This window comes from Haliaeetus albicilla, chromosome 4, assembly GCF_947461875.1.
Source record: "Haliaeetus albicilla chromosome 4, bHalAlb1.1, whole genome shotgun sequence".
Taxonomy (NCBI): domain Eukaryota; kingdom Metazoa; phylum Chordata; class Aves; order Accipitriformes; family Accipitridae; genus Haliaeetus; species Haliaeetus albicilla.
Window position 1 is genome coordinate 48,339,665 of NC_091486.1, and position 27,152 is coordinate 48,366,816.

General features: G+C 45.7%; 2 protein-coding genes and 1 long non-coding RNA gene across 3 annotated transcripts; 1 reads left to right on the forward strand and 2 right to left on the reverse strand.

The window, feature by feature from the left end:
• Nucleotides 1-103: 103 nt before the first annotated feature.
• Nucleotides 104-18,630, reverse strand: PLOD1 (procollagen-lysine,2-oxoglutarate 5-dioxygenase 1). Its single transcript, XM_069782487.1, has 19 exons — nt 18,400-18,630; nt 13,789-13,880; nt 13,160-13,296; nt 11,777-11,940; nt 11,159-11,271; nt 9,315-9,378; nt 8,081-8,178; nt 7,646-7,747; nt 7,399-7,530; nt 7,135-7,256; nt 6,334-6,438; nt 5,759-5,884; nt 4,795-4,936; nt 4,131-4,244; nt 3,788-3,853; nt 3,331-3,435; nt 2,779-2,925; nt 2,340-2,465; nt 104-2,064 (listed from the first exon to the last, which is right to left on the reverse strand). Exons 1-19 carry the CDS (start codon nt 18,479-18,481, stop codon nt 1,909-1,911), a joined length of 2,193 nt encoding a protein of 730 aa, XP_069638588.1. The 5' UTR covers nt 18,482-18,630; the 3' UTR covers nt 104-1,908.
• Nucleotides 18,631-18,860: 230 nt separating this feature from the next.
• On the reverse strand, nt 18,861-21,715 carry LOC104322530 (uncharacterized). The gene is made up of 3 exons (XR_719055.2): nt 21,150-21,715; nt 20,393-20,512; nt 18,861-18,936 (listed from the first exon to the last, which is right to left on the reverse strand). It is a non-coding gene; the product is annotated as an uncharacterized lncRNA (long non-coding RNA).
• A 156-nt stretch (nt 21,716-21,871) lies between these two features.
• On the forward strand, nt 21,872-27,121 carry KIAA2013 (KIAA2013 ortholog). The gene is made up of 3 exons (XM_009922600.2): nt 21,872-22,984; nt 23,764-24,617; nt 26,115-27,121. Exons 1-3 carry the CDS (start codon nt 21,997-21,999, stop codon nt 26,139-26,141), a joined length of 1,869 nt encoding a protein of 622 aa, XP_009920902.2. The 5' UTR covers nt 21,872-21,996; the 3' UTR covers nt 26,142-27,121.
• The last annotated feature ends 31 nt before the right edge of the window (nt 27,122-27,152 follow it).

Consider the following 27,152-nt stretch of genomic DNA (forward strand, 5'->3'; position numbering starts at 1 on the left):
GAGCGGTAGTCTGAGGGCACCGCCCCGCAAGGCCTCACGGGAGGCGGGGGGGGCAGCACGGCCCCCGGCGGCCCCCCAAGCAATGAAAGCCACTGACGGCGTCGCGGTGGAGTAAGGGTTTAATGCGAGTTCCCCTGGCTGAAACGGTACATCGCGTGTGACAGACGCCTCGTTAATTCCAATCACCGCACTGGGCAGGGGAAAGGCACAACAAAATAAGTGGAAAAAAAAAAAAAACCCCAAACAAACAACCTGGTGAATAAATACATACACCCTTTGGACATCTTCTCAACGATTGGCCTATCGCATCCCTTCATTTGGTAACGGATAGTTCTGCAATTCACCTAACAAGATTTATTACTGTTTTACTTTTCAAACTGATTGTCCCTGCCTGATTTTTTTCTCCCTTGGGCATGCGTGAGTGTGTAGCCTCGAAATAGACCTGTAAAGCACATGGAAAGCAGCAGGAAAAGGTCTGTGTCGCCTTCCTCAGGTCCATTCAAACTGTATAAAGTTCCCTCCCAGAATTTACATGTCTAAAGCTATTCTGCCTGCACTAATACGACCCATCCTAGATGACAGGGCTCTACACCTGACAGACTGTAGAACCTGGAAACACAGAGAACTAAGAGGAAGATTTTTTTTTTTTTTTCCTAAGGACAACCATGATGTGTATTTACTGCTTGTGAAACATACTAGTCTGGCAGACCCAGAGCTCAGCGGTGTCTGATACAGAGCAGGTATCTCACAGACAACGGCAGAAAAGGTTTCTCCCCCTTCCCTCTCTAACCATGGGTCTAATCTAGACAGATTTTTACACCTACCAGTTCACCACAATCTCAGCACTTGCCAACCACTCATTTCTACCAGCCTCGACCCCAGCAGAGAAGTGTCTGCAGTGGAGTGTTTGGTTTGGAATCTCAAATAATAGAAACACTGAATAATGATTTCCCCTAAGTACCAGAGAAGAGCTCTTTGATGGCTCATTCAAATTAGATGCAAAGAAGATTATCAAAACAATCTCTGAGAACTACCATGAGGCCACCAAAGACCACTGGGACCTCTGGGTTGTTATCCAGAGACTGATTAGAGCTTTTGACAATCTTAACATGGGATAGAACAGAGACAATTCAGCAGTGAAGCCCTCCTGACTGATCTAGGCATACCAACATGGTCTGAATTTGTCTGGGTATGCATGCTCCTTTTAGCTGCAGTAATAGAAGATAGAGAGGCTACCGTTCATCTCTTCAGTCTAATCCCAGAGGTAAAGTATCATTAGCGGATCTTCCTTTAGCTAACTGGAAGCACCTATATTGCCACTGCTGCTGCTTTGAACTTTGTGATATGCTTCCAAGGACTGCAAAGAGGTAAGGAATCAGATGATCTTCAGGCTCTTATTACTGAGTTTCATCTGGTATGACATTTAACTGTTATGACTCCTGGAGTCAGCTCCCTGATTGGTTGGTATTTGGAATAGTATCCAGGAATTATTGTCTAACGTCCAGTCTCGTATATCCTGTGGATGAAAATGGGCTTCCAGCTACTTGGAGAGAGAGCTTGTGACTTGCCTCCAAAAAGCTGGATTTCCAGTCCAAGAAAGCATTTTTGTAAAGCCAACCAATCGGTGAAGGTTCAAGTAAATCGCATTTCCAAGAAACAGTGGATGAGGAGCAGAATCAAAAATGAAGGCACAAAATCTCCTTCCAAATTCTACAGCAATATTCCTAGATATTATCTGCAGTATCAGAGAGGGAGATCTTCCAGTAGTGGAGTCTTAAGATATCATTAAAAATCAATATCCGAATAGCTTTGATCAATGCCTTACAAACTCTCAGCAGCATTCCCTGTTTCCACTCAAAGTCAGCAGTGAGCAGGGCCAGGGAAAGGTCCTTCCTGTGAAGCATGGCTCTAGGGATCAAGAAAGGACACTGCGATATAACGGGTCCCCTTGGTGGTTGGAAGACCTTCATGATAGTGGGTCAGGCGTCCTGGATGCATAAGGGTCCACCCTTTCCGTGGAGCTCGAATGGAGCAATTGTAGCGCAGAAACCGGCAGCCTCCTCCCTGATGGAAACAAAACAAGAGACACATCAGCTTGGTAAAAGCACCTCAGGGAAAGGGTCTCTGCCTTCTCCTGGCAGCCATTCTGAAAACGTGAGAAGGCGCGTGGGGAATCTCCTGTGTTCTGATGCATTCAAAAATCTTCTTTCTACCCTAGCCCAGTCATTAGTTGCAAACCTTAGTGTGAAGAAGCCAGACATGGATAAGGAAAGGGTTTTCAGCTGCCTGGACTGCTCAAGAGGCTGTACTGCATTCTTGACACACTCGCAACCACTTACCTCATAGTCTATTCCAACTCGGTTCAAAGCAATGTTAATGGTAAAGGTGGAAGCATCATGATGGGGCATTAAAGAGGGCTGCTCGTCAGGTTTGTAGCGAACTACAAAGGCGAGCTCAAACTGAGTCTGCAGGAGAGAAGAACAAAGTGCACATCTGTTACAGGGCTACAGTAGTCCATGGCTACTGAGCTGCAGAGCAGGGTGTAACATTTAAATTGCATCCCACTGCTAAGAGAGGAAGGCAACAATAAGGCAGGAGAATGTCACTGGGAAAGTGCCTATTTTCTGATGCATATACTTACGTCATACTCCAGGGTCAGTTCCCCCATATTGGGAAATAGTATGCGTATTGCTAGAGGACTCTAGCAGTCTTTTCACAAAGTTGCAACTGGAGCAGGTGCTGAGCTGACCACGAGTTTTGATGCTAGGGTATACATACCTTGGTATAGTATCCTGGGTACAGTTTCTCTGTGATGGGTGCAATATAGTCCAGAAGAAACTTGTACCATTCCCTTTCAAAGCCAATTTGGTTCATGTGTATGTCAATAGTTGGGACGTTCTCATATCCTCCTTGTATTCTGCTGTCCTGAAATAGAATCATGAAAATACCCATAAGGATGGGAACCTTGGACTTCAGGAATGAAAAGCACTCGTTTCTGGTAACTACAAATAAATATGACGTTTATTTATCAGAATTTCCAGGATGGAAAACTCATTTCAAACAATAATTAAAACTTAAGGTAAACAATATTACCATCAGAAGGGCTGAATGCTGTAGCTTCAGAGGACAGTAAAGAGGACTCAGAAAAATTACTTCACAATTAAAAACAGGGGCAAAATCACAGAGTTAATCAGGAACAAAATCGTACTGCCTCCAGTTTCCTGGTTTAACTGTGGGATCTAACACTTTCTTACAGGAGGCCCTGCTGCCACCAATTACACATGGATAATGGTGTGACCCAGAAATCAAAAAGCTCCTGCTTTTTCTTACCGTGTTGTCACCCGTGGACCACTGGCCATAATGTTCCATTTCTTCCACCAGCTCATCACAGGCAGTGTCAGTGAATATGGGGAACCAGTAAACATCTGGGCAGGGCTGCAGAGAGTAAGCAGGTGAGAATAGCAGGAACAAGGACAGGTGCTTGAGGCAAAAGGAGTAAGACTAAACTGACTGTAGATTGAGTCAGTTTAAGTGGAAAGTAACTAAAATATTGAGGATAGAGATTTGTCTTCTGATTTATGTGGCCCACTTCCACTTAAGAGAGCTGGAGATGTACTTCTGGAAGGATGATTTGGCTCTAAAAATACTTTCAAGGTTATGTTTCCTCTGGATTTGAAAGACAAGGTTGTGCTGAACTGCTTATTCCTGAGAACGACAATAGTGATGATACAAGCATCGTCCTGACGCTAATCTCCCATTCTGATGGATAAGAGCGATGTTTCCTTACCATTTCTACCAATTTTCCTTTCAGAGCTGCTGTGTAGTTTTCATGGATGTACTTTTCTCTCCAGTCCTGCAGTGAAAAGACAAGCAAACCAGTCATTTCTGTGGGGCCTGGTTAAAGAGGCAATGAAAGGCCAGACACTCGTGCAGCAGTATTTCACAGGCTTTGAAGATCCAGATGTTACAAATCACATAAACACCCTCTCTTTAAATTCTATGACTACGCTCCTCATCCCACCCGAGAGACATCGTTATTACAAAGCCTGGACCTTCCTTATTGGTGAAGCCAGTCATCAAATCTTCATGTGCCACACTGCAAAGCCTGCTGTGCATGCAGGTTATCTCACCTCAGGATTGCTGAATATTTGCCAGAGGTCATTGTGCAGGTGAGTTGTCTGATAATTCTCCAGGGACAGTATGTGTCCAAACTGATGCCGATTTGTCAGGTACATAAAGACTCCCTGCAGGACAGAGGGAAACAACCAAGCTTTGTTTCCAGGCCTCAGATTTCTGTGAGCCACTATGAAATATAAGCACTGGACATGCCATCACTGGACATCCCCAGTGATGATGGCTCTGCCCAAGCTGTTCATTTACTCATTCTTTCTCCTGTGGGTCCCCTCAGTATAATTTCCACGCTGAATATGAGGAACTTTGAAAGGTTATAGCCAGAGCCAGTAATTCTGTACCTCTTGTCAGCCAGCGTTGGAAGCAGAGCAGAGCAGCTGCTGTAAGATTAGGTTCTTCCTTCCTACCCTGTCAATTCCATTTAGAACAGCCCTGAATAAGCCCAAGAACAAAAATGTTATCCACATTTAGTGATCCCTGGCTCTGTGTGGTTTCACAGCAAGATAGAAATCCCACACTGTTCCAAACCTACACAGTATTGAATAACGCCGGTTTATCCTGTCCCATGCCCTGGCAGAGCTGAATGCCTTGAAACTACTTAATCGTGTCACCTCCACCCTGGCATGCAGTTCTCCCCTGCCAGCTTCTCTCTCCTCGACTGACCTGATTCCGAACGTTGTGGCAGAAAGCCATGTCCGCATCCAGTTTGCCACTGTGGAAGAGATCTGCCTCATCAAGCTCTGATCGCAGAGCCTTGGCTTTAACCATGTAAACGCTGCTGATGTAGGGAACGTTCCAAAGCCCGCTGAAACACAGAGATAGAAGAGTAAGACTTGAAATACCACTAAGACAGAAACTGCTGGATTTGATGAGATGGCAGGCAGCACTGCAGTATCAGCCAGGCTTGCCTAAATGGGCCAACTCAGAGCAGTAGGGAGAAACCATACCAGTAGGGATTGTCATTCCAGAAAAAATCACTTATATTGTCCAGAGCTTTTAAGCTGCACAAATGATAGTCCACTGTGAAAGCAATTAATTGGTACTGTGTGTTTTTGCTAGGGACATAATTAATGGCTTGAATCTCTTCCCAGAGAGATCAACATATTTTTTACCAGTGATTTAAAAAACCTGAACTAGCCAAAGGTGCATAAGCTGATTTCCAGCATTTATCACACACATAATGGCCTAAAAAAAAAGAGGGCCCCTCAAGAATATGAATGAACCAACAGTTATATTTTGTGAATCTTCCATTCAAGGATCACCTGGTATTTTATGAAGACTATCTGACAAAGATTAAACAGCACTTTAAGGATTTTAAGGATCACACTAACTATGATCCACAGGTGGGAAAACATGACATGAGTAAGATGAAGTGGTTTCAGTGGAGTCAGGACCCTCAAACCCTTACTCTGATCATAAGAAAATCTGCCCAAAGTACGTTATCATCTCTGCTCAGGGGAGAACATAGAGCAGCTTCCAAATAGGAATACAGACTTCTTTTCCTTTTCTGTACACAAAGACAGCTGTGCTCTGGTTCTTTGACATTAGCTAGTTTGATGATAATGTGCTGCAGCAAGCTTTAGATTTGAGGGATTGTATCAGTAAGAAGCTCTCTTTGCATACTCACACCCTCCGCCTTTGAACAATATCCACATAATCTTCTGAGCGGGCATAGTATCCATCAGGGCTCAGCGCTCCCCAGAAATTTGACCACAACTTCTCATGGCGGCTTACCAGTGGGGCAATCACCAGCCTGCGAGCACAAAATAAAAAGGAATTGCAGGACAGAATGCTACCACAGGAAGAAAAGGAAAAGATTTACAAATCACAGGACCGTAAGAGTTAGATTCCCGCTCCCTCACAGAGTTGCTGCTTCTGTTAACTGCTGGAATAAAATTCCACGTAAGAAAGGGCAAATATGGCCACAATCTCCTATCTAACTGGACCCTGCAGCAGGTTTCTTAGAATCTGATTTGTTCTAGCGACTATATAAAGACAAAACTAGGGATGATTCACATCCACTGCCTAAAATCCAGGGATTACAACTACAGTAAAAAACCAGACCAAATAAGAGGTGTTTGTCTAACATTCCAGCTCTGACACAGTTCTCCTAGTGCCTTATACATCTCGGTGATAAAAGAGTTCACTGTATTCCTTGTGCGAAACATGACCAGCAAAGATTGCTCAGACCAAAGAACTCACTTGTTCTGTTCAATCAGGATTCTTAGAGTCTCTGTGTTCTTCAGAACTATCTCAGCGTCCAGGCTGAAGTAATAGTCACAGTCAGGATCCTTTCTGCACAAATCCCTATAGCCAGAGAACAAGAAAAGTCACACCAAAATCCTCCTAAAACAGAGCAAGACAAGGGACAGAACACCAGGAATTCCTTCACCTTGTAGTCTAAAGGTCGCCTTCTGGGTGCTCGGAAAAGTTCAGTTTAATGTAACAACTCGGAGGGCTAGCATAGTACAAGCACATCAGATTCAGTATCCAATAGCAGACACTGACACACAGCCAAAATTGCGTTTAGCAAACTGTACCCTCAGCTCAAACTGAAGAGGTTCCTATTTGCAGTTGGCCCAAATCCAGACCTAAGATCAAACTCACACCTCCTGATCACAGACAGGGAGATACTCTGCCACTAGCTCATAGTTTTACTACTACACTCCTCCTCTTCAGAGATACAGGTGCAAACTCTTTGTGATCTATGACTGGGTATATAGACTGCTTGATGAGGGTGGGAGGTACCGGGCTATCCTAACAGAGCAAAGGACTAGTGAGAACTTCATTTCTGAAACTGGAGAGAGGGAGCTGGTACGGAAGCTGCTTTTTTTTCCAATATATAATGGGCGTGGGGACTTAATGCTAGCAAAATTGAAAGAAAAGGGCAACTGAAAGAAGAGAAGCATCCACTTGACAGTGATGATCCTCAGAAAAAAATGACTGCCTTAGTTTGAACACAGGCTGACTCTGCTAGCCATCATGTATGGCCTCTTCACTTACATGCCCAAGTTACGCGCCTCAGCATTCTCCACCTCATCATCTGGTCCAATCACTTTGACAGCAAGATATTCTTTGCCATGCTCTTTAACAAAAGACTCCACCTGCATCAAGTGATGTTGCTCCTATGCCAAAGGAAAAATAAAGAAAAACAGATAAGATGGGCTCATCTCAGGCTGCTCGGCCTCCTGTTCTTGAAAACGCCAAACTAGATGAGCAACATTTTCCTCACATTTGCCAAGACCATCACAGGACAACTTTACTTACATGGTTGTGAATAAAGAGCTGGATTCGTTGCTTTGGGTAATGAAGGTTACGAAGCCGCAAGAAAAACTGGGAGAGGAACGGAGTGGGCTGCTCGATGAAAATGCCAATCAGAATCATTGGCAATGCGTCATCCTACATTCAGTGAGAAGAGGAGAGAAGTCGCGGCTCATGTACCACATCAGACACATAAGATCCCATAGTAATTGCAAGACTTGTCTTGAGAGCTTTGAACAGACATCAGCCTTACCTTGAACCCTGTGAGGCTTCGCAGACCTTCATCACACACAGTGCAGCCGGTCTCAAACGTCCATATTTGAGGAATGTAGTTTCCCAGGTAGTTTAGCTGCAGCTGCAAAAGGCAATTTGCCATGTTACACATTACAGGGCAGGGGAGTTTCTTTGCATCCACCCCCAGTGTAAGATCACCTGTCATCAGAACTTCGTTTACGTTTCTTGGACTTAAGAATCTGAAAAGCATGACAGCCTGAGGGTCCAATTACATGCTGATCTTTGAGCCAGACCCATCTTGCTGCTATGGACCTGGACCACTTATTGTTTCTCAAATATAAATGCACACAGGGAAAGTCAATATATGGGAAGACAGTAACTTGATACACTCTAGCCTAAAGGGTCACTTTGCAACAAATACATACCAAATCTTTCTCTCAGGACGCCCACTTACCTTGGTGGGTCCATTTCCATGAATCACCACAGGCAGAGTGTCATATAACAAGTTTCTTGCTCTCACTCGTGAGTTTTCAAACTTCAGAACTACCTCATCTGGAAATGACATTGCCATCATGTTATCACAGGAAGGCTTTTATTGATAATTAGCAGCACCATGCCTCATTTCTACTGAACAACTGCTGAAAGATGAAAGCATGGACGCGGATAACCATGCACAAGTAGTTTAAGGGCTACAGACCACATCTGAAAAGGAGAAAAACTGTTCAGAATGATCCTGTGAGGTAACAGGAGGATGGCTGGAAAGTCGGACAAAGAATGCAGCTTGCTGGGCTGACAAATATGCCTTCTACTAGGAAGTGGCAGAAGCCACACTGAAACAGTATTTCAAAACTGGCATTGACAAATTGTGCAGTGAGGAACAGCTACTGATGGCCAGGGAGGACTCCGGCCCTTCTCACCTAAGCATTCTATGCACCTGCTGCCTCTCTTTTTCACCCCTGACAAAAGTCCACCCTCCTGGCAGAGATCATCCAAGATGTCTCCTCAACACAACCACACAAAATCCTTTGGAAAACAGACTAGTACAGATCCAAGCTCCAGTCTATCATTGTTATAATGAGCACAAGAGCCAAAAACTACACTGCCATTATAATTTTTTACCTGGCTGGAATAAAGATGGAGTAGTGCAAGACTATAAACTGAAAACATTAGGCAGTAGTGTCAGGAGAGTAAGTGAATCACTTTTGCCAGGACTAGCAAAATCAATCAATCAGCAGGTCAGATCAGAAGCCTGGTATGGTCAGTGAGTGCTCACAGGCAGTATCTGGCTGTATCTCACCTTCTATGGCATTCCAGACACAGTTCTGAAGCGGAAAGACAGACAAGCCCTAGGCAGGGTTGTGTGTTACTACTTGCACTGAAAGTCCCTCCCAGTTTCAATCCCCAAGGCTAATGCAATCCGACATGCTTGGAGATCAAAGTGGCAAGGAGGCGTAAGATGGAAAACTTGACCTGCATTCCCCCACGTGAAGAGGGGATTGCAATGAGAACCTAGCTGGTCGCAGTGGAATTGCAAATAAAGCTCAGAACTCTGGCAGAGGCTTTTTACTGAAGCTTATTCTGCAGGGACAGGAATTTCTGAAATTTAATCCCCTCAGCCACAACTTTATTTCTGGTGTCAACATGCAGTTGCATTCCAAGGAGAAATGAGCTTCCTTCTTCCATCTCACCTAATGCTCCATTTAGGTTTTGGAAGATCCGGCTTCTTTGGTCTAGACTGATGTTGATACTTTCCTTTAAAAGAATGAGATAAATAACCTTAATTAGAACATCTTTGGTCTAGACTGATGTTGATACTTTCCTTTAAAAGAATGAGATAAATAACCTTAATTAGAACACAAGTTCTTTACATGTGAGAGACCCTATGCTGAGCGAAGATGTATAACATTCTTATAATCATTTCCATACTCTCCAAGCTCTGAAATCTAAACCACTCCCAGCTAACCCTCATTTTCACTTGAATCTGGGACAACTCGCCATTTTCTAAAACAATTTAAACATATTGTATTAGGCAAAACCATGCAAATAAACATTTTAAAACTGCTGTGGGTGTGCCAATAATAATACGCAGCATATTAATGAAGTACACTTGCGGCACAGTCACATAAAACCCACGTATAACATGCAGGAATGCCGAGATAGCAAAAAACATCTGCTCTGACGACGGTTTCTTGCCATCTATCCACAGGACAAGTGTTACCCCAAGTGTTGTCCCAGATACCGGTGTCAAACCAGAACACAGTAAAGGTGCAAGGCCAGCTTGTGCAATCTTTGTTTTTATCCCCTGCTGCAAGCCACACTCTGACTGGGTTTTTGTCAGACTAAAATCCAGCTCTGACTTAACAGAGTTCGGTGTCCCTCCAGGCATCTATTAAGATTGATTACTGGAAAGGACAGCAGGGTGCTAACATCCGCTGTCTGAATGCCAAGTCAGTGGAATTACTCAGCCTTTGTGTGGCACAGGGCCAGAACTGCAGATGAGAACATTAAAAGAACTGGTCATGTCAAAATATCACAGGCCATAATCAGATTTGGGGAAGTAAAAAAGTGCAGCTGTTCTGAATTTTTTACCAGTCCTGCTGGTAAAAAAGTGCAACTCCTTCTCTAACCAGTCTGAAAGCAGTTTCCTATATCTAATGTTTCCTCTTGACTTTACTGTTACAGTTTGACTTCTTAGCTCCCATGCATTTGTGGTGTCCCTCACGGACAGACTGCACTGTGTAATGCAGAACGGGGCAGGGACAACAGAAGCAGAATCACCCCGTGGGCTGGATGATTCAGCCAGTGCACCACACGGTGCTGGAATGGCAATGGTGCTTCCAGGGTCCATTCCAGGCTGCTGTATGATGTTACGTGGCATGCTACAGAGGCTGACGCAGATTTTGTCGGCCAGGATCTGGAAGTGTTTGCTGAAGGCAGTGGCAGCCTCTTTGTTCCAGCAGGGCTACCCACTGTGATGTCTACAGTCCCTATCCTGTGGCACAAGAGTGGCTAAAAGGCTGTGAACCTTTGTCCCTTTCATCACCTCAAACCTGCTCGGGCCTCATCTGCCCCTGTACTTAAAATGTACTTTAGTGCTAGGTTGGATATCTGTAAGTCAGCACTGTACTCTGCAGGGAAGATACATGCTTAAAGTCTGGGTTTCACATCCCCCGGAAGGAGGCTGGTTAGTTCTGCCACACTCAATAGCTTTAAACATCAGCACATACAGATACTGGTATGAGTTTCCAGACTTGTTTTAAGACACCTATCTTCCTATTCACATTTTAAGGTTAAAGATAAAAACTGCTAATAACTGAACAAAGGGGTAGTGGCTAGAATGCAAATTTTCAGAACGGAAATGGGTAACTATACATACTACTGGCCTTTTCCATGTAAGGATGCCAGAGCAGTAATTAAGAGTCAATATGTATGTGATTAACTTCTTTTACTGTCAACAGGGATCCTGCATAGAGGATTAGCAGCAATGCTTCTCAGATGACTCCTCCTAATCCCAAAATCTAGCTACACCTACTCTTTTTTCTGGATCCAAGAAGACATTCGTATAGAAGAGCTGGTCACTGTCATCATCCTGTCCTTTCCACTCCTCCACAAGCTTCTTCAGGTTTGGAGCATAGCCTATGAAGCCTGTGGGAATAAGTATGAAGAGGTGTTTCAACCCAGACAACCAAAAAAGAGAAGTACTCCTGCATACACACACTCTCACTTCTTTCACACACAGTCTCAGTCCACCCTGTGTTACTGCAGAGATACACCAGCTTTCAGCAAAGGCATGTCTAGACCGCACTTCCCAACTTGGAATGACACCAGGATCAAACCTGTAATCTTCAGCATCAGAAAAGCTCAGATACCCACACCCTGAATGACAAGTCTCACTGAAAAGGGAGAAGGAATAGGGAGCAGGTTCCTATCCTTCTACAGGCAATTCATAGCTATGTCCCCTCCTGCAGGTAAAAGACAGAAGCATTGTTAATCTTTCCATTCCAGCCAGTTATGCACAACGCTTCGATTTGCGCCATCTTCTATAAAGATTCTTTCCAAACCTGGTCCCTTGCTACTTTTTCCAAAGGCCTTTTAATAGGAGGAAAAAGCTGAGAGAGGTTCTCAGCTGAAAGAAGATTCTGCATCTTACCTCCAGAACCCAGGAAGCGCTTTCCATCTCGCACCTGAGGGTACTTGGCTTCCAACTTTCTGTCAGGATAGATGTAGTTCTCTGCTGAGAAGACCACCTTGCTCTTGGCTTGTTTGAACTTCTTCAGCAGTTCTGCAGGGCCCGAAGCAAAGAGTACATCATAGCTAGAGTAAAAGACAGACAAGAAAGGGACAAAAAGGAATGGAGTCAGAAAAACTTGTCAGCGTGAAGTTTCTAGAAACAGCTAATTCTTTAGGAATTCCTTTCTTTTAGTTCTGCTTCACAGTATTACATTTTTTGTCACAATTATAGCTAATTAAAGTCCAATCTTATTCACAGGATGGAAGATGTTACTTTCCACTGCAGAAGATTCCACAGTGGCTTGGGGCAACTTACGCCCATTCTTATTTCTACAAAGTTTTCACTGATGATAAAAACAAATCTTCCAAGCTGCAAAACAAGCTGATCTCTTCTTGTTTTGCCCCCATTTAGAACTGTGAACCCCTGGTGCTCTCAGTGTAACAATTTTTAACTTATTGGAGGAAAAATTACACTGCCATTCCTTTCTAGATTAAACAAACCCATAGGTCATGCTTTTTACATATTTTGGCATGCTGCAACTCTCCACTGAGCTCCCTGCAAATCTTCAGGAGGAACCTATACTGGACACTAGTCACTGGATGCTGCACTCCAGCCACTGTCTCTTCAGTACTGGGTAGAACTGACTAATTCCCAGGCGACATTTTGCATTTTCTGCAAAAGGATTTGCATACTTCAAACTCATTTTAGTGAGTGAAAAAGTTGCTCATTCCAGAGATTAATCATTCCCAACTTCTCCAAACACACGTAGACACTCAGAGCTGCAAAAGATGATCTCCCTGCCATGGGAGCCAGAGACAGATACAGGGATCCCAGACCTGCCTGTTGCTGGGCATATGAAAAGACAATGAGACTCCAAACTGTCCTTTTCCCTCTTCACATTTCTCTGGCAGACTAATTCTTGGCTCTCAGGATTGTGTTGCAGCCTGCCTCACCTTATAAAACAAATAGTTCTGGTAAGAAAGGCCTGCCTAGATCCACAGAAATTGTCTGCTCATTCTGTGCAGATAGAGGCAGCCAAATTCCACCCTGGCAGATACAGGTACAACACTATCAATTTTATGCAAGAGTTGGAATCAGCCTATTCTGATCAGACCTCCCCAGCTGCCACGGATGCAGCTCTAAGCAACTCTTAGGCAACTGCAGAGAATTCAGGGGGAAAAAAATAGACGTCTGGATACACCTTCCAAAAGCAATCTACTTCACAGTTTATTTCTTCTTAGTAAGAACCTGTTCAAACAGCCTTATGATTCAGTTCATGGCAAATATTTTCCAACCCATTACCTGTCTACGAAAAGGATGATGAGTTCTTCCTTATCCACATACTGCTTCAAAGCTGATTTCAAGAGACGGACCTTCTGCCCACCTCCTGCTGGCTTCTTGTCATCTCCACCCTGCCATTCCTCATCCAGCCCCAGCACCTAAAGAACAACAGGCACAGGGTCTACTGAACAGGTCTCTTTCCCAGCAAGACTCACAGGAAAGGACCAGAACCCACAACCTTGCTAGACTTGATAACTCCCAATGCAAATCACAACAGAAAAAAACAGCATCAGGACAGATGGACTAGGTATGCCAGCCTTTGAAGCATTCTCTGGGATGGACAGAGTAACATGTACCACAGTAACTCTCAGCAACAGGGACAGGAGCACACTCTACTGTGTGTTTTGGCATTGCGATGGAAAGGTGCCATGGGGCTCCCTTGAGCAGAACTTATGGATCTCACCTCAAGCCAACACTCAGGAAGGAATAAGACACTGCTTCAGAAATGCCCCAGTCACAAGATTTTTCAGCCAGCTGAGTAGGTATGTCCCCTCTTAAGCTTTTATTTAATCACTTTGTGGCCAAATCTTACCCATTCCACAGTTCAAAATTCCCTTTGACCAACCACTACTGAGGCTGCTAGCCATCACCTGGACTTTGTAGTTGAAGAACTGGGCTGATCTTCTAAAGCGTTGGAATCCCTCAGTCTGCTTGGTGGCAACAGTAAGAACCAGCAGGTTTTCTGCATACAGGAGAAAGCAAAAGAGACACATTCAACCTGCATTGTTTTCACAACCACACCTAACGAAGAGGCTTTACTATCAGATACTGAGCCAAGGTAGAGATCAATAGTCTTAAAGGTACTTGACAAATTTGACAAAGGGAAGTCAAAATCCAACCACTGAGAAGCAAAGTTACTTTCCCAGTACATTCTTTAAGTTGATCATGAATCCAGCAATAGAATCCAGGAGTCCCAACTTTTGTGCAAACAGTCACTGCTGTTCATGGACACAGGTTAGGTCTGTTCTATATGACACTGAAAAATGATCAGGTTCATTTTAAATCAGGCAAGGGAGGTAGTCTAGCTGTGGAGCTACCATATCCTGCTGAGAAGAAAACAGCTTGCTTACACCTCACTCAATTATCTCTACACTGTACAATGTTAAGCACTATAGGTGTTCTCACTGCCCACAAAGCTTCAACCTCAGGAAGAAAACCAGCTTCAAATCCTACTTATTTGCTGCCTGGATTTTCTTGGCACCAACTCATCAAAGGTTCGTAGAGGGAAAATGAAAGCGTGTTTTACTGGCGGAACTATCACAGGGGACAGAACACCAAATTTCAGGGTTTGATTGAAGAACCCAAAACTAATTGCAGCAAAGCAGGACTTCCTTTGCAGCAGAGATTAGAACTCGGTCCTGGGTATAAAATGAGAGATTATGTGAAGATACAATTTCATTGCCTGAGTTATGAGCTAGAAAAAGAAAATATATTGTGTTAAGTGATTTTTTTGCCCTGCTATTGAAAGCTACAATTCTCTTCTGTCACATAGAGTGTGAAGGAAATTAAACTTGAAGATAAAAAATAGAACTACTACAAAATGCCCATTTGGAAGTCAGCCATTTAGTGTAGTTGGCTTCCTGTTCCCCACAGAGTTGCTTTTTTGTCACTCAGCATTGACTGGGTGTAGGGAAGACCAAAATTAGGCTGAATGTTATTATTCCCTCTCCATGGCTGCTCCAATTTTGTACTGCATTCCTGAGGTGTTTTCCAGATTTTTTCAGACATACACAATGTGAATTTAATTCTGCCATAATTTTCATTTACATTCTCCTCCCAAACTTGCTTTTCTTTTCCAGTCCCTTAAAAATGACAAAGCTAAATCCTGAAGGTCTCTTTCAGAAGTTTCTCTATAGTACCACTGGAATATGATTTTTATGCAGAAGCTCTGGTTTCTTCATTGTAATGATTAAACGCTATACTTCATCCTAACACTTTTGCTTAAGTAGGAATTTATATAGGCTCTGGCAACAGTGCTTAAATGCAAATCCTGGCCATCCGATTTTAACATCAGAAAATACCAGGAAAAACTGAAAGCACATTTTCTTGGCTTCAGCGGGCTTCTTTTAGAACAATGATTTTTTTCAATGGATGTACCAGATGCATCTTACTAGTGTACCCAAACTGATACTCTGTCTGATCTTAGAGAGGAAGGATCTAGGAGCTGGAGTCCAAAAGGCACCAAAAGTAAGAAAACAAGTGTAAGACTCCAAAGTAGGAAGAAAGAGGATGTTCCCAATGAAATTCCTAAAATCCTTTACCTGCATCAGAATAAAAAGAGAGGAGAGATTGAGAACAGTCAATAGAAGGTCAGCTCTAATTGTATTTTTTACACATTCACACAGACAGGCAAAGGGAGTGATGAATAAAAGAATGTGAATCCTGCATTTGTGCAGTTTTTAAAGGCAGGTTTTTAGACGTATAAAGTGCATTCCTAATCCAGCTCCTCCAGCATGCTCCAGTTCCTTTTGTCCTGTCCAGCCAGAGGGTGCAAACAAATGAGTAAAATAGATATCTCCTCAGGGAATATGCTAAAGCCATTAAAGTTTCTAGCCATACGATGGCATGCAGAAAACCATGGCAGCTTTATTAGATAGCTTTGAGCTCATGATTTCTGAGAAGGTGAAGATCATGCTGCCAATGAAGAGAGTGGCAAACGTGGGCTTGCCAGAGAGGAATGTAAAGACAAACATCAAATTCTAGTACCTGAAAGGAGAGGAGAAAGCGTATGTTAATGGTAAAAGAAGGAAAGAAAGAAAAGAGCCTGACTGCTGTGCAATTATTTTAGCTTGAATTCTCAGGCATCTCACATTAAATAATCACTAACTCATTTTCATGCCGTCACCCCAAGAAAGCAACAAACTGTTTATGATATGAGTGCCAAAAGTTTGCTGGACAAGATGCGAGAGCTAAAGGCTCACATGGATGAACAGGAAGCGGTGTCCTATTTCTAAGACAGAAAAGGTTTCACCGTGCAAACTCACTGGAGCATGGAAAAGCCAGCACAATTATCCTCCCCAGCAGAATTCCAAGTTACAGATTCCCCTCTCATTACTGGTCTGTGGGGGTAAGACTGTGAGAGACATTAAGCTCAGTTTCTGTTCGGAGAAATCTCTGCAGTAGCGAGAGCTTTCTATCCCAAGAGACATTCCTTCAGTCCAGTACTAGAAGCTTGTGCTGAGCTATGTTGCCTCCGCTCCTTCTCCTTTAACCCTTTCTTCTCCTTCTCGAAGATTTTGCTGAACATTGGTTCAGCTGATAGGTATTTCCAGAGACAGAGCAGTAAACCCTTTTAATTTCAGTATCATATGCAACATTTTAAACCTCCAAAAGCAGATTTATGCTTCCCTACTTTCATGTCACAGTTACTTTTCCTATGTAGAAAGGGTAGCCTATTCCATTAAGCTGGGCCTCCTGGGCCCAGAGACTCCTTGGGCCATGCTGACAATTAGAAATCGTATAAATACATTTAATAATGGTATGGCTGCAAAATACAAACACAGTGTGGTTAACGAAGCAAGCAATGGAGTAGGAACCAGGGGAGCTGGACTGTACTGCTAGCTCTGCTATGGAACATGGAGTCAATCTTGCTATCCCTCTGTTTTTCCATCTGTAAAATTGTAATAGAGGACATGTACCACTTTTGTGAGGGTTTTTGAGCACTATAGGTGGAAAGGATCCTGTAGGGACAAAGCACTGAACAGGGACTCTGATATCAACATTGCAGTGAAATGACTGGGTACAAACAGTAAAAATCAGTGACAAGATGATATCAGTCACAAAAAATTTTAGAGTTATTTACTTCCACTCTGACTCTACAGGGAAAGCACAGCTGCAGCTGCATTTTAGGACAAGGAATGAATTTATCCCTAGGCTGTGCTTTGGGAAATCTTACTGTGCCACTTCCTGTTAAGATAGTGTCCAAGAAAATACCATTAATACAAGGATCAAATAGAGAAAATCAGTGCACAATTTAATAGTGGATAATATAATCTCTGTATTAAATCTACATTTATGAAAGTTTTTTTTAAAGATTCCATTAACTACAAATAACTATGCTTAGAGCTTTTGCAGGGATGTAAAAGAACATAGAAGGGAGAAGGTAGGTATCATTCTCATATTACTCTGGGGAAGCTGAGGCACAGAAAAGGTAAGGCATTTTTTCTTCGAGCCACGCCAGAAGTGATGTGTTCAAAAAGCAGTTAATTCCAAATCCCTCTTCCTAACCAACATACCTTGTTCTCTTTTCCTAGCACTCAATTTTATATCTCTAGTGCGCTCTAAAACCTTACTAAAAACATGGAAGATTTGGGGTGTGTGGGATATGGGCAGGATAGCACAGAAGTTAATTGCTTACTTGTATTTGTCTAATAGTTATCCTAAATGCTGAAAAGATTTTGCTTTAGTTATGCCACTACAGCTAAAGAACTCCCCTTCCAACACTCCCATGGATACACATTAGCTGTATTAAGTAATATATATAGTAAAGGTAATTATACGAGAATCACATATTGTGAAGGAAAATATTCTGAAGATGAAATCTCCTCTTAATTGCCACTTCTCTAATGAAGAGAGAGATAATTATCCAAACTTCTTGGCAAAATGACAGTGTGTGAACCTCTCTGTCAGCCTGGCTGACGCTCTGGCTGCCCTAATCCTCCACTGCTCTACCAACTACTCTTCAGAGCATCTACCAACTGTTTATGTGGGGCTAGACTGATGTTATTTCAGGAGCATCCCGGATCTCAGGTCACAGTGTGGCCACTCTGGGATCAAATGCCGCCTGTTAACTAATTCTTGAACCGTGTCAGTTCAAAACCAGGAAGGGCTGACCCAGGTGGGACGTTACCCAAGGGACTGCGAGCACTTTATTGGGATGAAATGGTGTCCAAGCCTCGTCTCACACACCTCAGAGCTGTGAGCGCCTGTCTGGTAACTGAGGCGCCCAAGAAGCATGTGCAGAGGACACCCACGCCGGCCTGTGCACTGCCTCAGAACTCGGCAGCAAGCAGTAGATGCCGCCCAGGGGCTCGGGCTCTGCAGCGGGCACTACTCTCGGGTCGGGCAATGCCTCTGAGCTGGACCGGGGCGCTAAGGACAGTGGTGGCCCCGACCGCGGACGTGCCCGTCCACCGGCCTGGCCACCAGCTCCCCGTGCTGCCGGTCCCCACCCTCTGCCCCGCAGCAGAACCCCCCCTTACCTTCCTGCTCGGAGGCACCGCCGCCCTCCGCCCCGAGCAGCGCCAGCACCACCCAGGGCAGCAGCACCGCCGGAGGCACCATGGAGGCGACTTCCCCGCCCGGATCCCGGTCCGGGAGCCGATACCGACCGGGACCGCTGCCTGCGGGACGGACCCGGGCGCCGCTCCGCTCCGCTCCGCAGGGACCCGGCGGACGGCGGCTCTAGAAAGCTCCGGAGCTGCCGGAGCCTGTGCCACGCACCAGACCCGCCCGGCGGGGACGGGCGGAGGAAGCGGGGAGGCGGCGGCTCCTCCTCCCGGGCCGCCCCGGCCCCCGCAAGAGGCGGGGAGGCAGCTGGGGCCGATCTGGGAGAGGGAGCAGGAAGCTCTGGGGCCGAGGCTTGTGCAAAGCAAGGGAACATCTGGCTTTGGCAGGGACGCGAAGCCGGTGGGGGTTGATCCCGGAGCTGCAGCAACTTTACCTGGGGTGCGGGGTCCAGCAAGGCTTGCTGCCGGGGGGGCCGTTACAGCACAGCCGTGGGACACCGGGCAATGGATCTGCAGAGGAAGAAACGTGGGTTAAGCAAACATGTAGGAGGAGGGGGCTCACTTTCTGGCCAGCTTCAGTTAGTGCTGCACTGCATCTGGTTGACACAGTCATTAAGTGTGAAAAAAGCAAAACAGACAGGGATTATGCACAGCTCTGGAAACTGGAAGCCCTTATTAAATACCTTCTTCCCACCTGTCATATCACCTCATGTATTTCCTTGGCAAACACAAAATCTGCTGCGGTCTTGCTTCCTATACTAACTGTTTTTCTCTGGCCATATATATGTCTTTAAGTCTTACATTTATCTCTTTGTCCTTGCACTGGGTTTTCGTGCTCTAGTCCTGATGACTTACCCATGCATCTTCTAGTTTATTCTGCCTAACTTTGAGAAGGGGCAAAATAAACCTGTCTTATAAAATTACACTTAAAAAAAAAGAAAAAAAAAAAAAGGGTTTAGGCTCACTTTTATACTGCAGTGAATCTAAGACTTAGATGCCGGGAAACCCTTTTGAGCCTGCAGAACACCAGGTGAGGAGCTATCACTGACACACACCTTATGTGAGGCCTTGAGTGACACATTGTTACTACTGAAGCAAATACCTAGAAGCCACAGTGCCATTTTCTTAGGCACTGTATATAATTAAACCCAACTTTGCTTCCATTACTGAAAGCAACATTAAGAGACTACTTATGTTCTCTCTTGTAAGGTGTGAACAATAAAATTTAATTGTCTGCAAAGAACTCACAGAATGACAGAGGCTGTATAAATGTTACGTGCTATTCTGTAAGACATAAAGTAGATGGAAAGAAACCTTGCAGTATACTACTGAAGCCATCACTGAAAGAGGCACTGAGTCCTCAGCCACACCTGAGCTTGGCCCATGGAGCACATGTTACAACAGGAAGGTAAGGTGTCTGGGAGAAAGGAGCAGTACTGAGTGGTTTAGCAGAGGCATAAAAAGCGAAGGATGTGTGCTGAGCAATGGTGTGGCACGTGCATTGAGATAACAAAGAAACGCAATGCCTCAATGCAGTATGTTTTGCTCAGCTGGACCGGGGCTATGGAGTACATGGCTGGAAACATACAGGGCATCATAAAGGCATTAGGATAATACAGAAGCCTCCCTCAATGCAGAGTTCAGTTTTAATAAAAAAAATTGGCTGTGTAAAATTCTGTGGCCATTTTCTGTCAGTAAATCACCTCTTTAAATTAACGGAAATCACCGATATTATAGGATTCAGATTTTCAAAATAAAATCAAGAAGGTATGATCTCAGAGGAGAAAAAAATAAGCATGTTAGAAGGGCCACACTGTAGTTAACTAATATTCTCCATGCTTCATAATAGCATCCTCCCAGAAAACTACCATTACTATTTGTTTGTTCACTGAGAATATTCTTGAGTGTGTTCAAAGCACTTTGTTTCCATTCCCTCTCCCCGAAGCAGGAATTCCCTCATAATTACCAGGCAAACAGAATAGTCCTCATGCTCAAACGATGTACTACAGGCAACAATCCAAGGAAATACTAGTTCTCCCTAAACGGTGATTTCAGGAAACTTCCTTTTGCAAAGCTGCCAGTTTCACTAAATAAAAAAAGAGGGCGAAAAAAAAAAGAAAGAAAGAAAACAGATATTGATGTTAGATTTCTTCAGATTCTTCAGGCTTTACAGGCCTGGACAAAGCCCCTGATCAATCTTTAGCAGCCTCAACACTTTAAGCCTGGAGCCACAGCAAAGGTGTTCAGGCCCTCACCTTCAAACCTGAGATTGAGATCTGTGACTCAATCTAGAATTTTAGAAATTTCAAGTTTCTCATTTTAATGAAGTTAAACCTCTCCATTCTAAAATGAAAGGGGTTTTGCACACGAGAAACCATGAATGCATTGTTGTTTATACTGCTGTACTCAGACTGCCCATATTTGACAGCTCTGTTTGCATTCTGCAGCTATGCCAACCCAGCAAGCGTATTTTTTTTCCTGTTTCTATGTTTGTACTGCTTTGTGCACTCTGGCTGGAGTTGGCTGCCTGTCTTTTTAAACAGAGGCAGCTGCCAATGCAGATGTTCCAATGAGTACGTGCAACACGTGCTCCAAGCAAAGCAGCGACTTCCTAAAAACTGAAACGATCGGAGCTCCGCTTTTAAAGCAGCCTCAAAACACACCAGACCGTCTGAGAAAACACCATCCCCACTGAAACGTGCAAGGGACAGGGTCTCACCCACCGTTTTTACGGATTCCAGTGCCCCCTGCCCAATCGATCAGCTCGTTTGCAGGAAGAAGTTAAGGAAGTGCCTCGTCTGCTCCCCTTCACTAAGCTTTTTCACTGGCTCTATCTGGTCAGGATTTTCACACTTGATTTTAGCTCACAGTGTTTCTGCATGGCTCGCTACTGTCTTTGGAGAGCTGCACGGGAGTACAAAGCTCTCCGTGGCACGATGTGCATGCACATCGAAGTCACGCCACAAAATTTGCTCCTCTATTTAGTACACGGTGGAATAAAGTTTGGTAGAGTATAACTTGCTTTCCCGCACTCGGCTCTGCTACGATAACAGGGGTAAACTGCCACTGGAATTACGCAAAACTCCTCCAGGCCCGCCCCAGACTGTTTTTTTTTCCCCTCGGTGCGGTCACCCGGGCGGCAGAGACCAAACCTCAGCCGTGTGCTGACCTAAGGCTGGAGCTGCTGGCTGACACCCGCCGCTACGGCGCCGGGGGCGTCCCGCCCCTCCCTCTGCCGGCAGCGGGGCAAGGGCAGCGGCGGGCCGGAGCCGGGGGCCCGGAGCCGGGGAAGGGGGAGGCCCGGAGCCGTGGGCGGGCCGTGGCTTCCCGCCAAGCACCTCCTCAGGGGAGGGCGGTACGACCGAGCTGTCGCAAAGCGCCGCGAAGCGCGGCGGAGCTGCCGCACGGCGCGGCGCGGCGCTTCCGGGCGGCGGCGATGATGGCGGCGTGAGGGTCGCTGCGCCGCGGCGAGATCGGGGCCGGGGCCGGGGCCGGGGCCGGGGAGCGGCCGCTGTGGGCGCCGCTAGGCCGCGGGACGGGACGGGACGGGACGGGACTCCCGCGCCGCCCATGTGGCTGCAGCAGCGGCTGAAGGGGCTGCCGGGGCTGCTCTCCAGCAGCTGGGCGCGGCGGCTGCTGCTGCTGCTGGCCCTCCTGCTCGTCGCCTACTGGTACCTGGGGGCGGCGCGGGCGCGGCGGGGCGCGGGGCGGGGGACCGAGCCCCGCGGCGCCGCCGCCCTCTGCCTGCAGGCGGCCACGGGCGCCTGGCGGGCGCAGGCCGAGCGCGGCGATGCGCTGCCGCTGCCGCTGCCGGAGGAGGCGGCGGGGGGCGGCGGCGGGCCGGGGCCGGGCCTGGCGCTGGCGGGTAACGGCTTCCTGCTGCTGGACGTGGCCGCCGGGCGCCTCTGGGTGTCGGCGGCGGGATCCGGCGGCGGCCCGGCGCTCGCCACCGAGTACCCGGCGCTGGTGCGGCTGAGGGCGCTGGGCGGGCGCGGCGAGGCGCGGGCGGCGCTGGCGGCGTTGCGGGACGGCGCCGTGCGGAGGGTGCGGTGCGTTCAGACGGGGCCCGGGGCCGGCGCCGGGGACTGCGTGACGGTGCGGGAGGAGGTGGTGGCCCACCGGAGCCGGCCGCATCTCTACCTGCAGCGCATCCGCATCGCCAACCCCACCGAGCGGGTGGCCGCCTTCGAGGCCTCGGCCCCGGCTTCTGCGCCCTCGCTGGGCGGCCGCTTCGCCACCAGCCTGGAGAAGGTGGAGGAGCGGCAGTTCCTGCTCTCCTCCGGTCGCCTGCTGCTGGCCGGGAGCCCCAAGGTGGTGCTTATGGTGGTGGCTGCCAAGAAGCTCGTGAGCCGGGTGCAGGTGGCGCCCAAATCCCACTTTGACGAAACCGTGCTCTCTGTGGTGTACACCTCGGAGCCCATCGAGGTCTCCAGGCTGGAGGAGACCTTCAGCAAGCTGAGGGAGTCGGCCAAGAAGGAGATGCTGGAGGTGATGCAGATGGGGGTGGAAGATCTTTTCCAGGAGCACCAACAGACGTGGTCTGACCTGTTCATTTCGGGTAAGGAGAGCGATGCTCAACTTCCGAAGGGTTGCTTTAGAGGGCAGCTGAAAGCTCGGTGACCTGGTCACTTGCTGTAAGGTCTCCAGGGGCTCCACTCTTCCTGACGGGTTTCTCTCAGGGGCCAGAAGGCACGTTATGGGATAATAAAACAGCGTTCCTGGTTTGGAACCCAGCGTACTTTACAAAAATGGACTATTCCTTACTGCATAAAGGAAATGGTAGAAGAACATTTCTAATCATAACTGGATGTGCTGGCTTTCATGTCTTCAGGAACTTTGCTGATTTGCCCAGCATGTCAGCTCTAAGTTGGAAATAGAGTTGACCTCTAGTGACAGTATAAAGGACAGATTTCTTCATGGAAGTTAAGGACTGTCCTACAAGGATGCTTTTTCTTAAGATTTTAATGGCCTTGCATAAAAGAGCAGCTGCCCAAGTAAGGTAGAACTTGCTACTTTATAGCCAGTAAAAAGATAAATGTTCCTTTGACAGATCATTCTTGCGGAGTCATGGTGACAGCTCCATAAGGCATCCACGTGTTAAACGAGCTTTGCTTTTAGCAGGAGCTTGGCTTTCAAACTTCAAGTAGCAAAGACAGTGTCTAAGAAAATGCAAGGAAGCGTTTGCACTTCAGTGTTTTATAGGCAGAGGTTTCTTAGATGTTACAAAGAATGCCTGTGTATTCAACCACGGCATGCGCATGTGATCTTCTTTTTCTCCTAGTTAGCATCATATTCGTGTGTGATCCTCTGACTCTTGGTTGTTTTCTTTTATTACAGGGGTTGAAATGAGAAAGATCACAGATTCGCATACACCATCCAGTGAGACTGTTAACATGACCCTCTACTATGTCCTGTCAAGCATGCCAGCTCCTCTGCTAGATCCACTCATTAGTGGCGAGGACAGAGAAAAAATGGAAGCCAGCTTGAACTATGCTGACCACTGCTTCAGTGGCCACGCGACCATGCATGCAGAGAACCTGTGGCCAGCAAAGCTGACCAGTGTCACCCAGATCTTGCAACTGTCAGACCTGTGGAAGCTAACTCTCCAGAAACGGGGATGCAAGGGTCTTGTGGCAGCTGGAGTCCATGGACTTATGCAGGGAATGGTGCTTAGTTTTGGGGGTCTGCAGTTCACAGAAAACCATCTTCAGTTTCAGGCTGACCCTGATGTACTTCATAACAGCTATTCCTTACGTGGGATCCATTACAATAAGGACTTGATTAATCTAGCTGTTCTGCTGGATGCTGAAGGAAAGCCCTTCCTGCATGTGTCTGTGAAGTTCCAAGACAAGCCAGTTAGACTATATGCCTGTGAAGCAGGCTGTATGAATGAGCCTGTGGAGCTGACCTCAGAGGCACGAGGTCATACATTCCCCGTCATGGTGACTCAACCCATCACGCCACTGCTTTATATATCAACAGATTTGATCCACTTGCAGGACCTGAGACACACGCTCCATCTAAAAGCTATTCTGGCTCATGAGGAGCACATGGCCAAGCAATACCCAGGCTTACCCTTCCTGTTCTGGTTCAGCGTGGCCTCCTTAATCACATTGTTTCACTTGTTTCTGTTCAAACTCATCTACAATGAATATTGCGGGCCAGGAGCCAAGCCGCTCTTCAGGAGTAAGGTATAAGGCTGCTGCTTTTGGCTGCTGTCCACTGAGTGTTGTCAACCTGATTTTCTGTCAGCTGTGCCTAGGGAGGTTCTGTCTTGGACTGTGAGGATTTTCAGTCTCTCTTGCAATAAGTGATCTGTGACCTCTTCTTGCAAGAAGTAGGATTAGGGCAGGGGTTGGAGCAGTAGGGCTCACAAACATTAGAAAAGGTAAATCCAACATCTGTCCTTCTTAAACGTTTGTGAGGCTGCAGATCAAGGCGGGCACAGTCCTTTTTCCACACATTGGTGTAGGACATTGCTTGTTTTTAAGCCAACAATTCCAGCTGTGTAACGAGATGATGTTTCTTGTTACGCAGTATCAGAATGCTTGTGAATGAGCTGCTATACTTGCCTTTACTACCGTGTGGGAGACGTGCACACTTGTCTGCCTGGTTTGAACATGTGATGTGTCATACAAGAACACACAAATGCAAGCTGGTGTTCTTAAGTGAAGGTGCTGACTTGTTCGGACTACTCCTAAGTGTTCACAGATTTATAGATGCTGTGCAGTCCTCCATCAAACCACATCTACCACCATCATTTTGGGAAGGTGCTGAGTTAGCGTTTCTCCCATTCAGACAAAATACATAGCTGTGTTAAGAAGAGTACCGAGTGCTTTTTACTGTGAGTTGGAGGTTCTGACTTCAAGCTCTACTGCATCTCACTTTGGTGTAAAGAATTTGAAAGTCTTGTTTTGAGTTGCCTTAGAAAACTTAGTTGCTAGTAAAAACTTAGCACAGAATAGAAAATAGACAGTGATTTCTGCTCTTAGTACTGGTACTTTCTGTTTGTGTGTTGATACAGAGTGGAAATGAAAGATGTGTGAGCTAGCCATATTCTTCAGAGGCATCCCTCCTTAGGGTTGAACAGAGTTAAATGTAGCTTGCATTTTAAAAAAAAAAAAAAAGCGGGGGGGGATAAAAAGGGACATAGTTAAATAGCGCTGTTGGAGGAAAAGTTCTAGGTTTAGATTGCCCTGTTTTTCCAAATTATAAAAGTAAGTTCAATTTTAGATAGCTAAGGCTGGGCCGAAGGTACTGGACTAAACTTGACAGTCAGTATGTAAGGGGTGTTTAAAGCGATTTGGCAATTTGTAACGTTGAGCACTGGAAATCAGGCCTGATCCCAAGCAGGTCTGAATACCTGTTGTCCATGGAAAGAATGAGAATGCAAGGTACTTGTGCCTCGACAAACTAACCTAGGAAGAGGTAGGATAGATATGTGTATCAAAGACAACTGCAGTTATAAGCCTATGATCATGCTCAAAACCTTAGTGCAGAAGGAAGAAGTGGTCAGGAAGTAATTTCAATTACTGTGTATACAGCTGTGCCCTGACATGCATCCTGAAATCTGTCCTTAAGATTATAAAATTATGTCCTTTTTTCACTGCTGTCTATCTGGTTGCCTTTTTCATCTACAAGACTTGCCTTCTGCCTTTTACAAAATGACTTATTAACCATTACTACAGGTAACTGTCCCTGACACTAGTCTCTGAAATGCCGCGAAGCTTCACAGCTACACACCAGGGCTGATGTAACACCTCTTCCTTCTTGACACTGCAAAAAGCCTTGCAGTGTAGAGCAAACAAGTCTGTTGCCTCGTCTTAATTGGACCTACTTAAAATGAAGATGATGCAGAACTTGATTCCAGAAACAGGGATGAAGTGGAAGCCAGCTGAAGCTCAAAATCTCTGTAGCAGTAAGCAAGATGAATGGCGTTGAAATAACACCCTGTTTCATTAATTGAATGGGAACATCCCAGTGTCCAAGTGAGCTTAGTCCTGCTTTCAGCCTCCATTTGCACAAGACATCTGACAATTTTGCAGCTGAGAACAAGGACCTTTTGAAAGCAACAATCCTTTTGTGCCTTGTTAAGAGAGGAATGAGACTTGGAAGGTGTGGTTATTCAAGAGTTTATCCCAGAAGCTTGTGTAACAGATGTTTCTTTTTCCTTGTAAGCTGTTCAGTTCCCTAAGAGTAATCCATTTGGTGAAAATACTTGAAGATAGACTAAGTCCTTTGATATTTTGATTTTTTTTTTTTTTTTTAATTTTACAGGAAAATAAAGTATGGTGATTCCCTTCAGAGAGTTAACTTAACTAGAAAACTTTAGTGTAACTTCCTTTCTGGTATACATTTTTTAATTTATTGCTTGGGGGGAGGGGGAGGATGTTGATAATTTTGCCTCCACTTCAGTTACAAGGCAGTCAATTGAACTGTAGATCTAAGTGCTGGTAACAGGTTTTTCAGCCTTTATTATTGTAGAGTGCAAAACCAATTTAATGAAATTGTTTTCCGGATTTACACTTGGAAATGCTGATGTGCAGGTTTCCTAGTCTAAGCAGATTGAGACTTTGTGCATTGATTTGTTTTGGCTATGGGGGGAGATATCCCACTTTCTAGTGATTTAAAGGTCATTTGGTTTTAAAATACCAAAGCTGTTGTTTCTAAATAAATATCTTTCAGTCTAATCTGATCACTAAAGTCTGGTTGATGGTTTTTGGTTT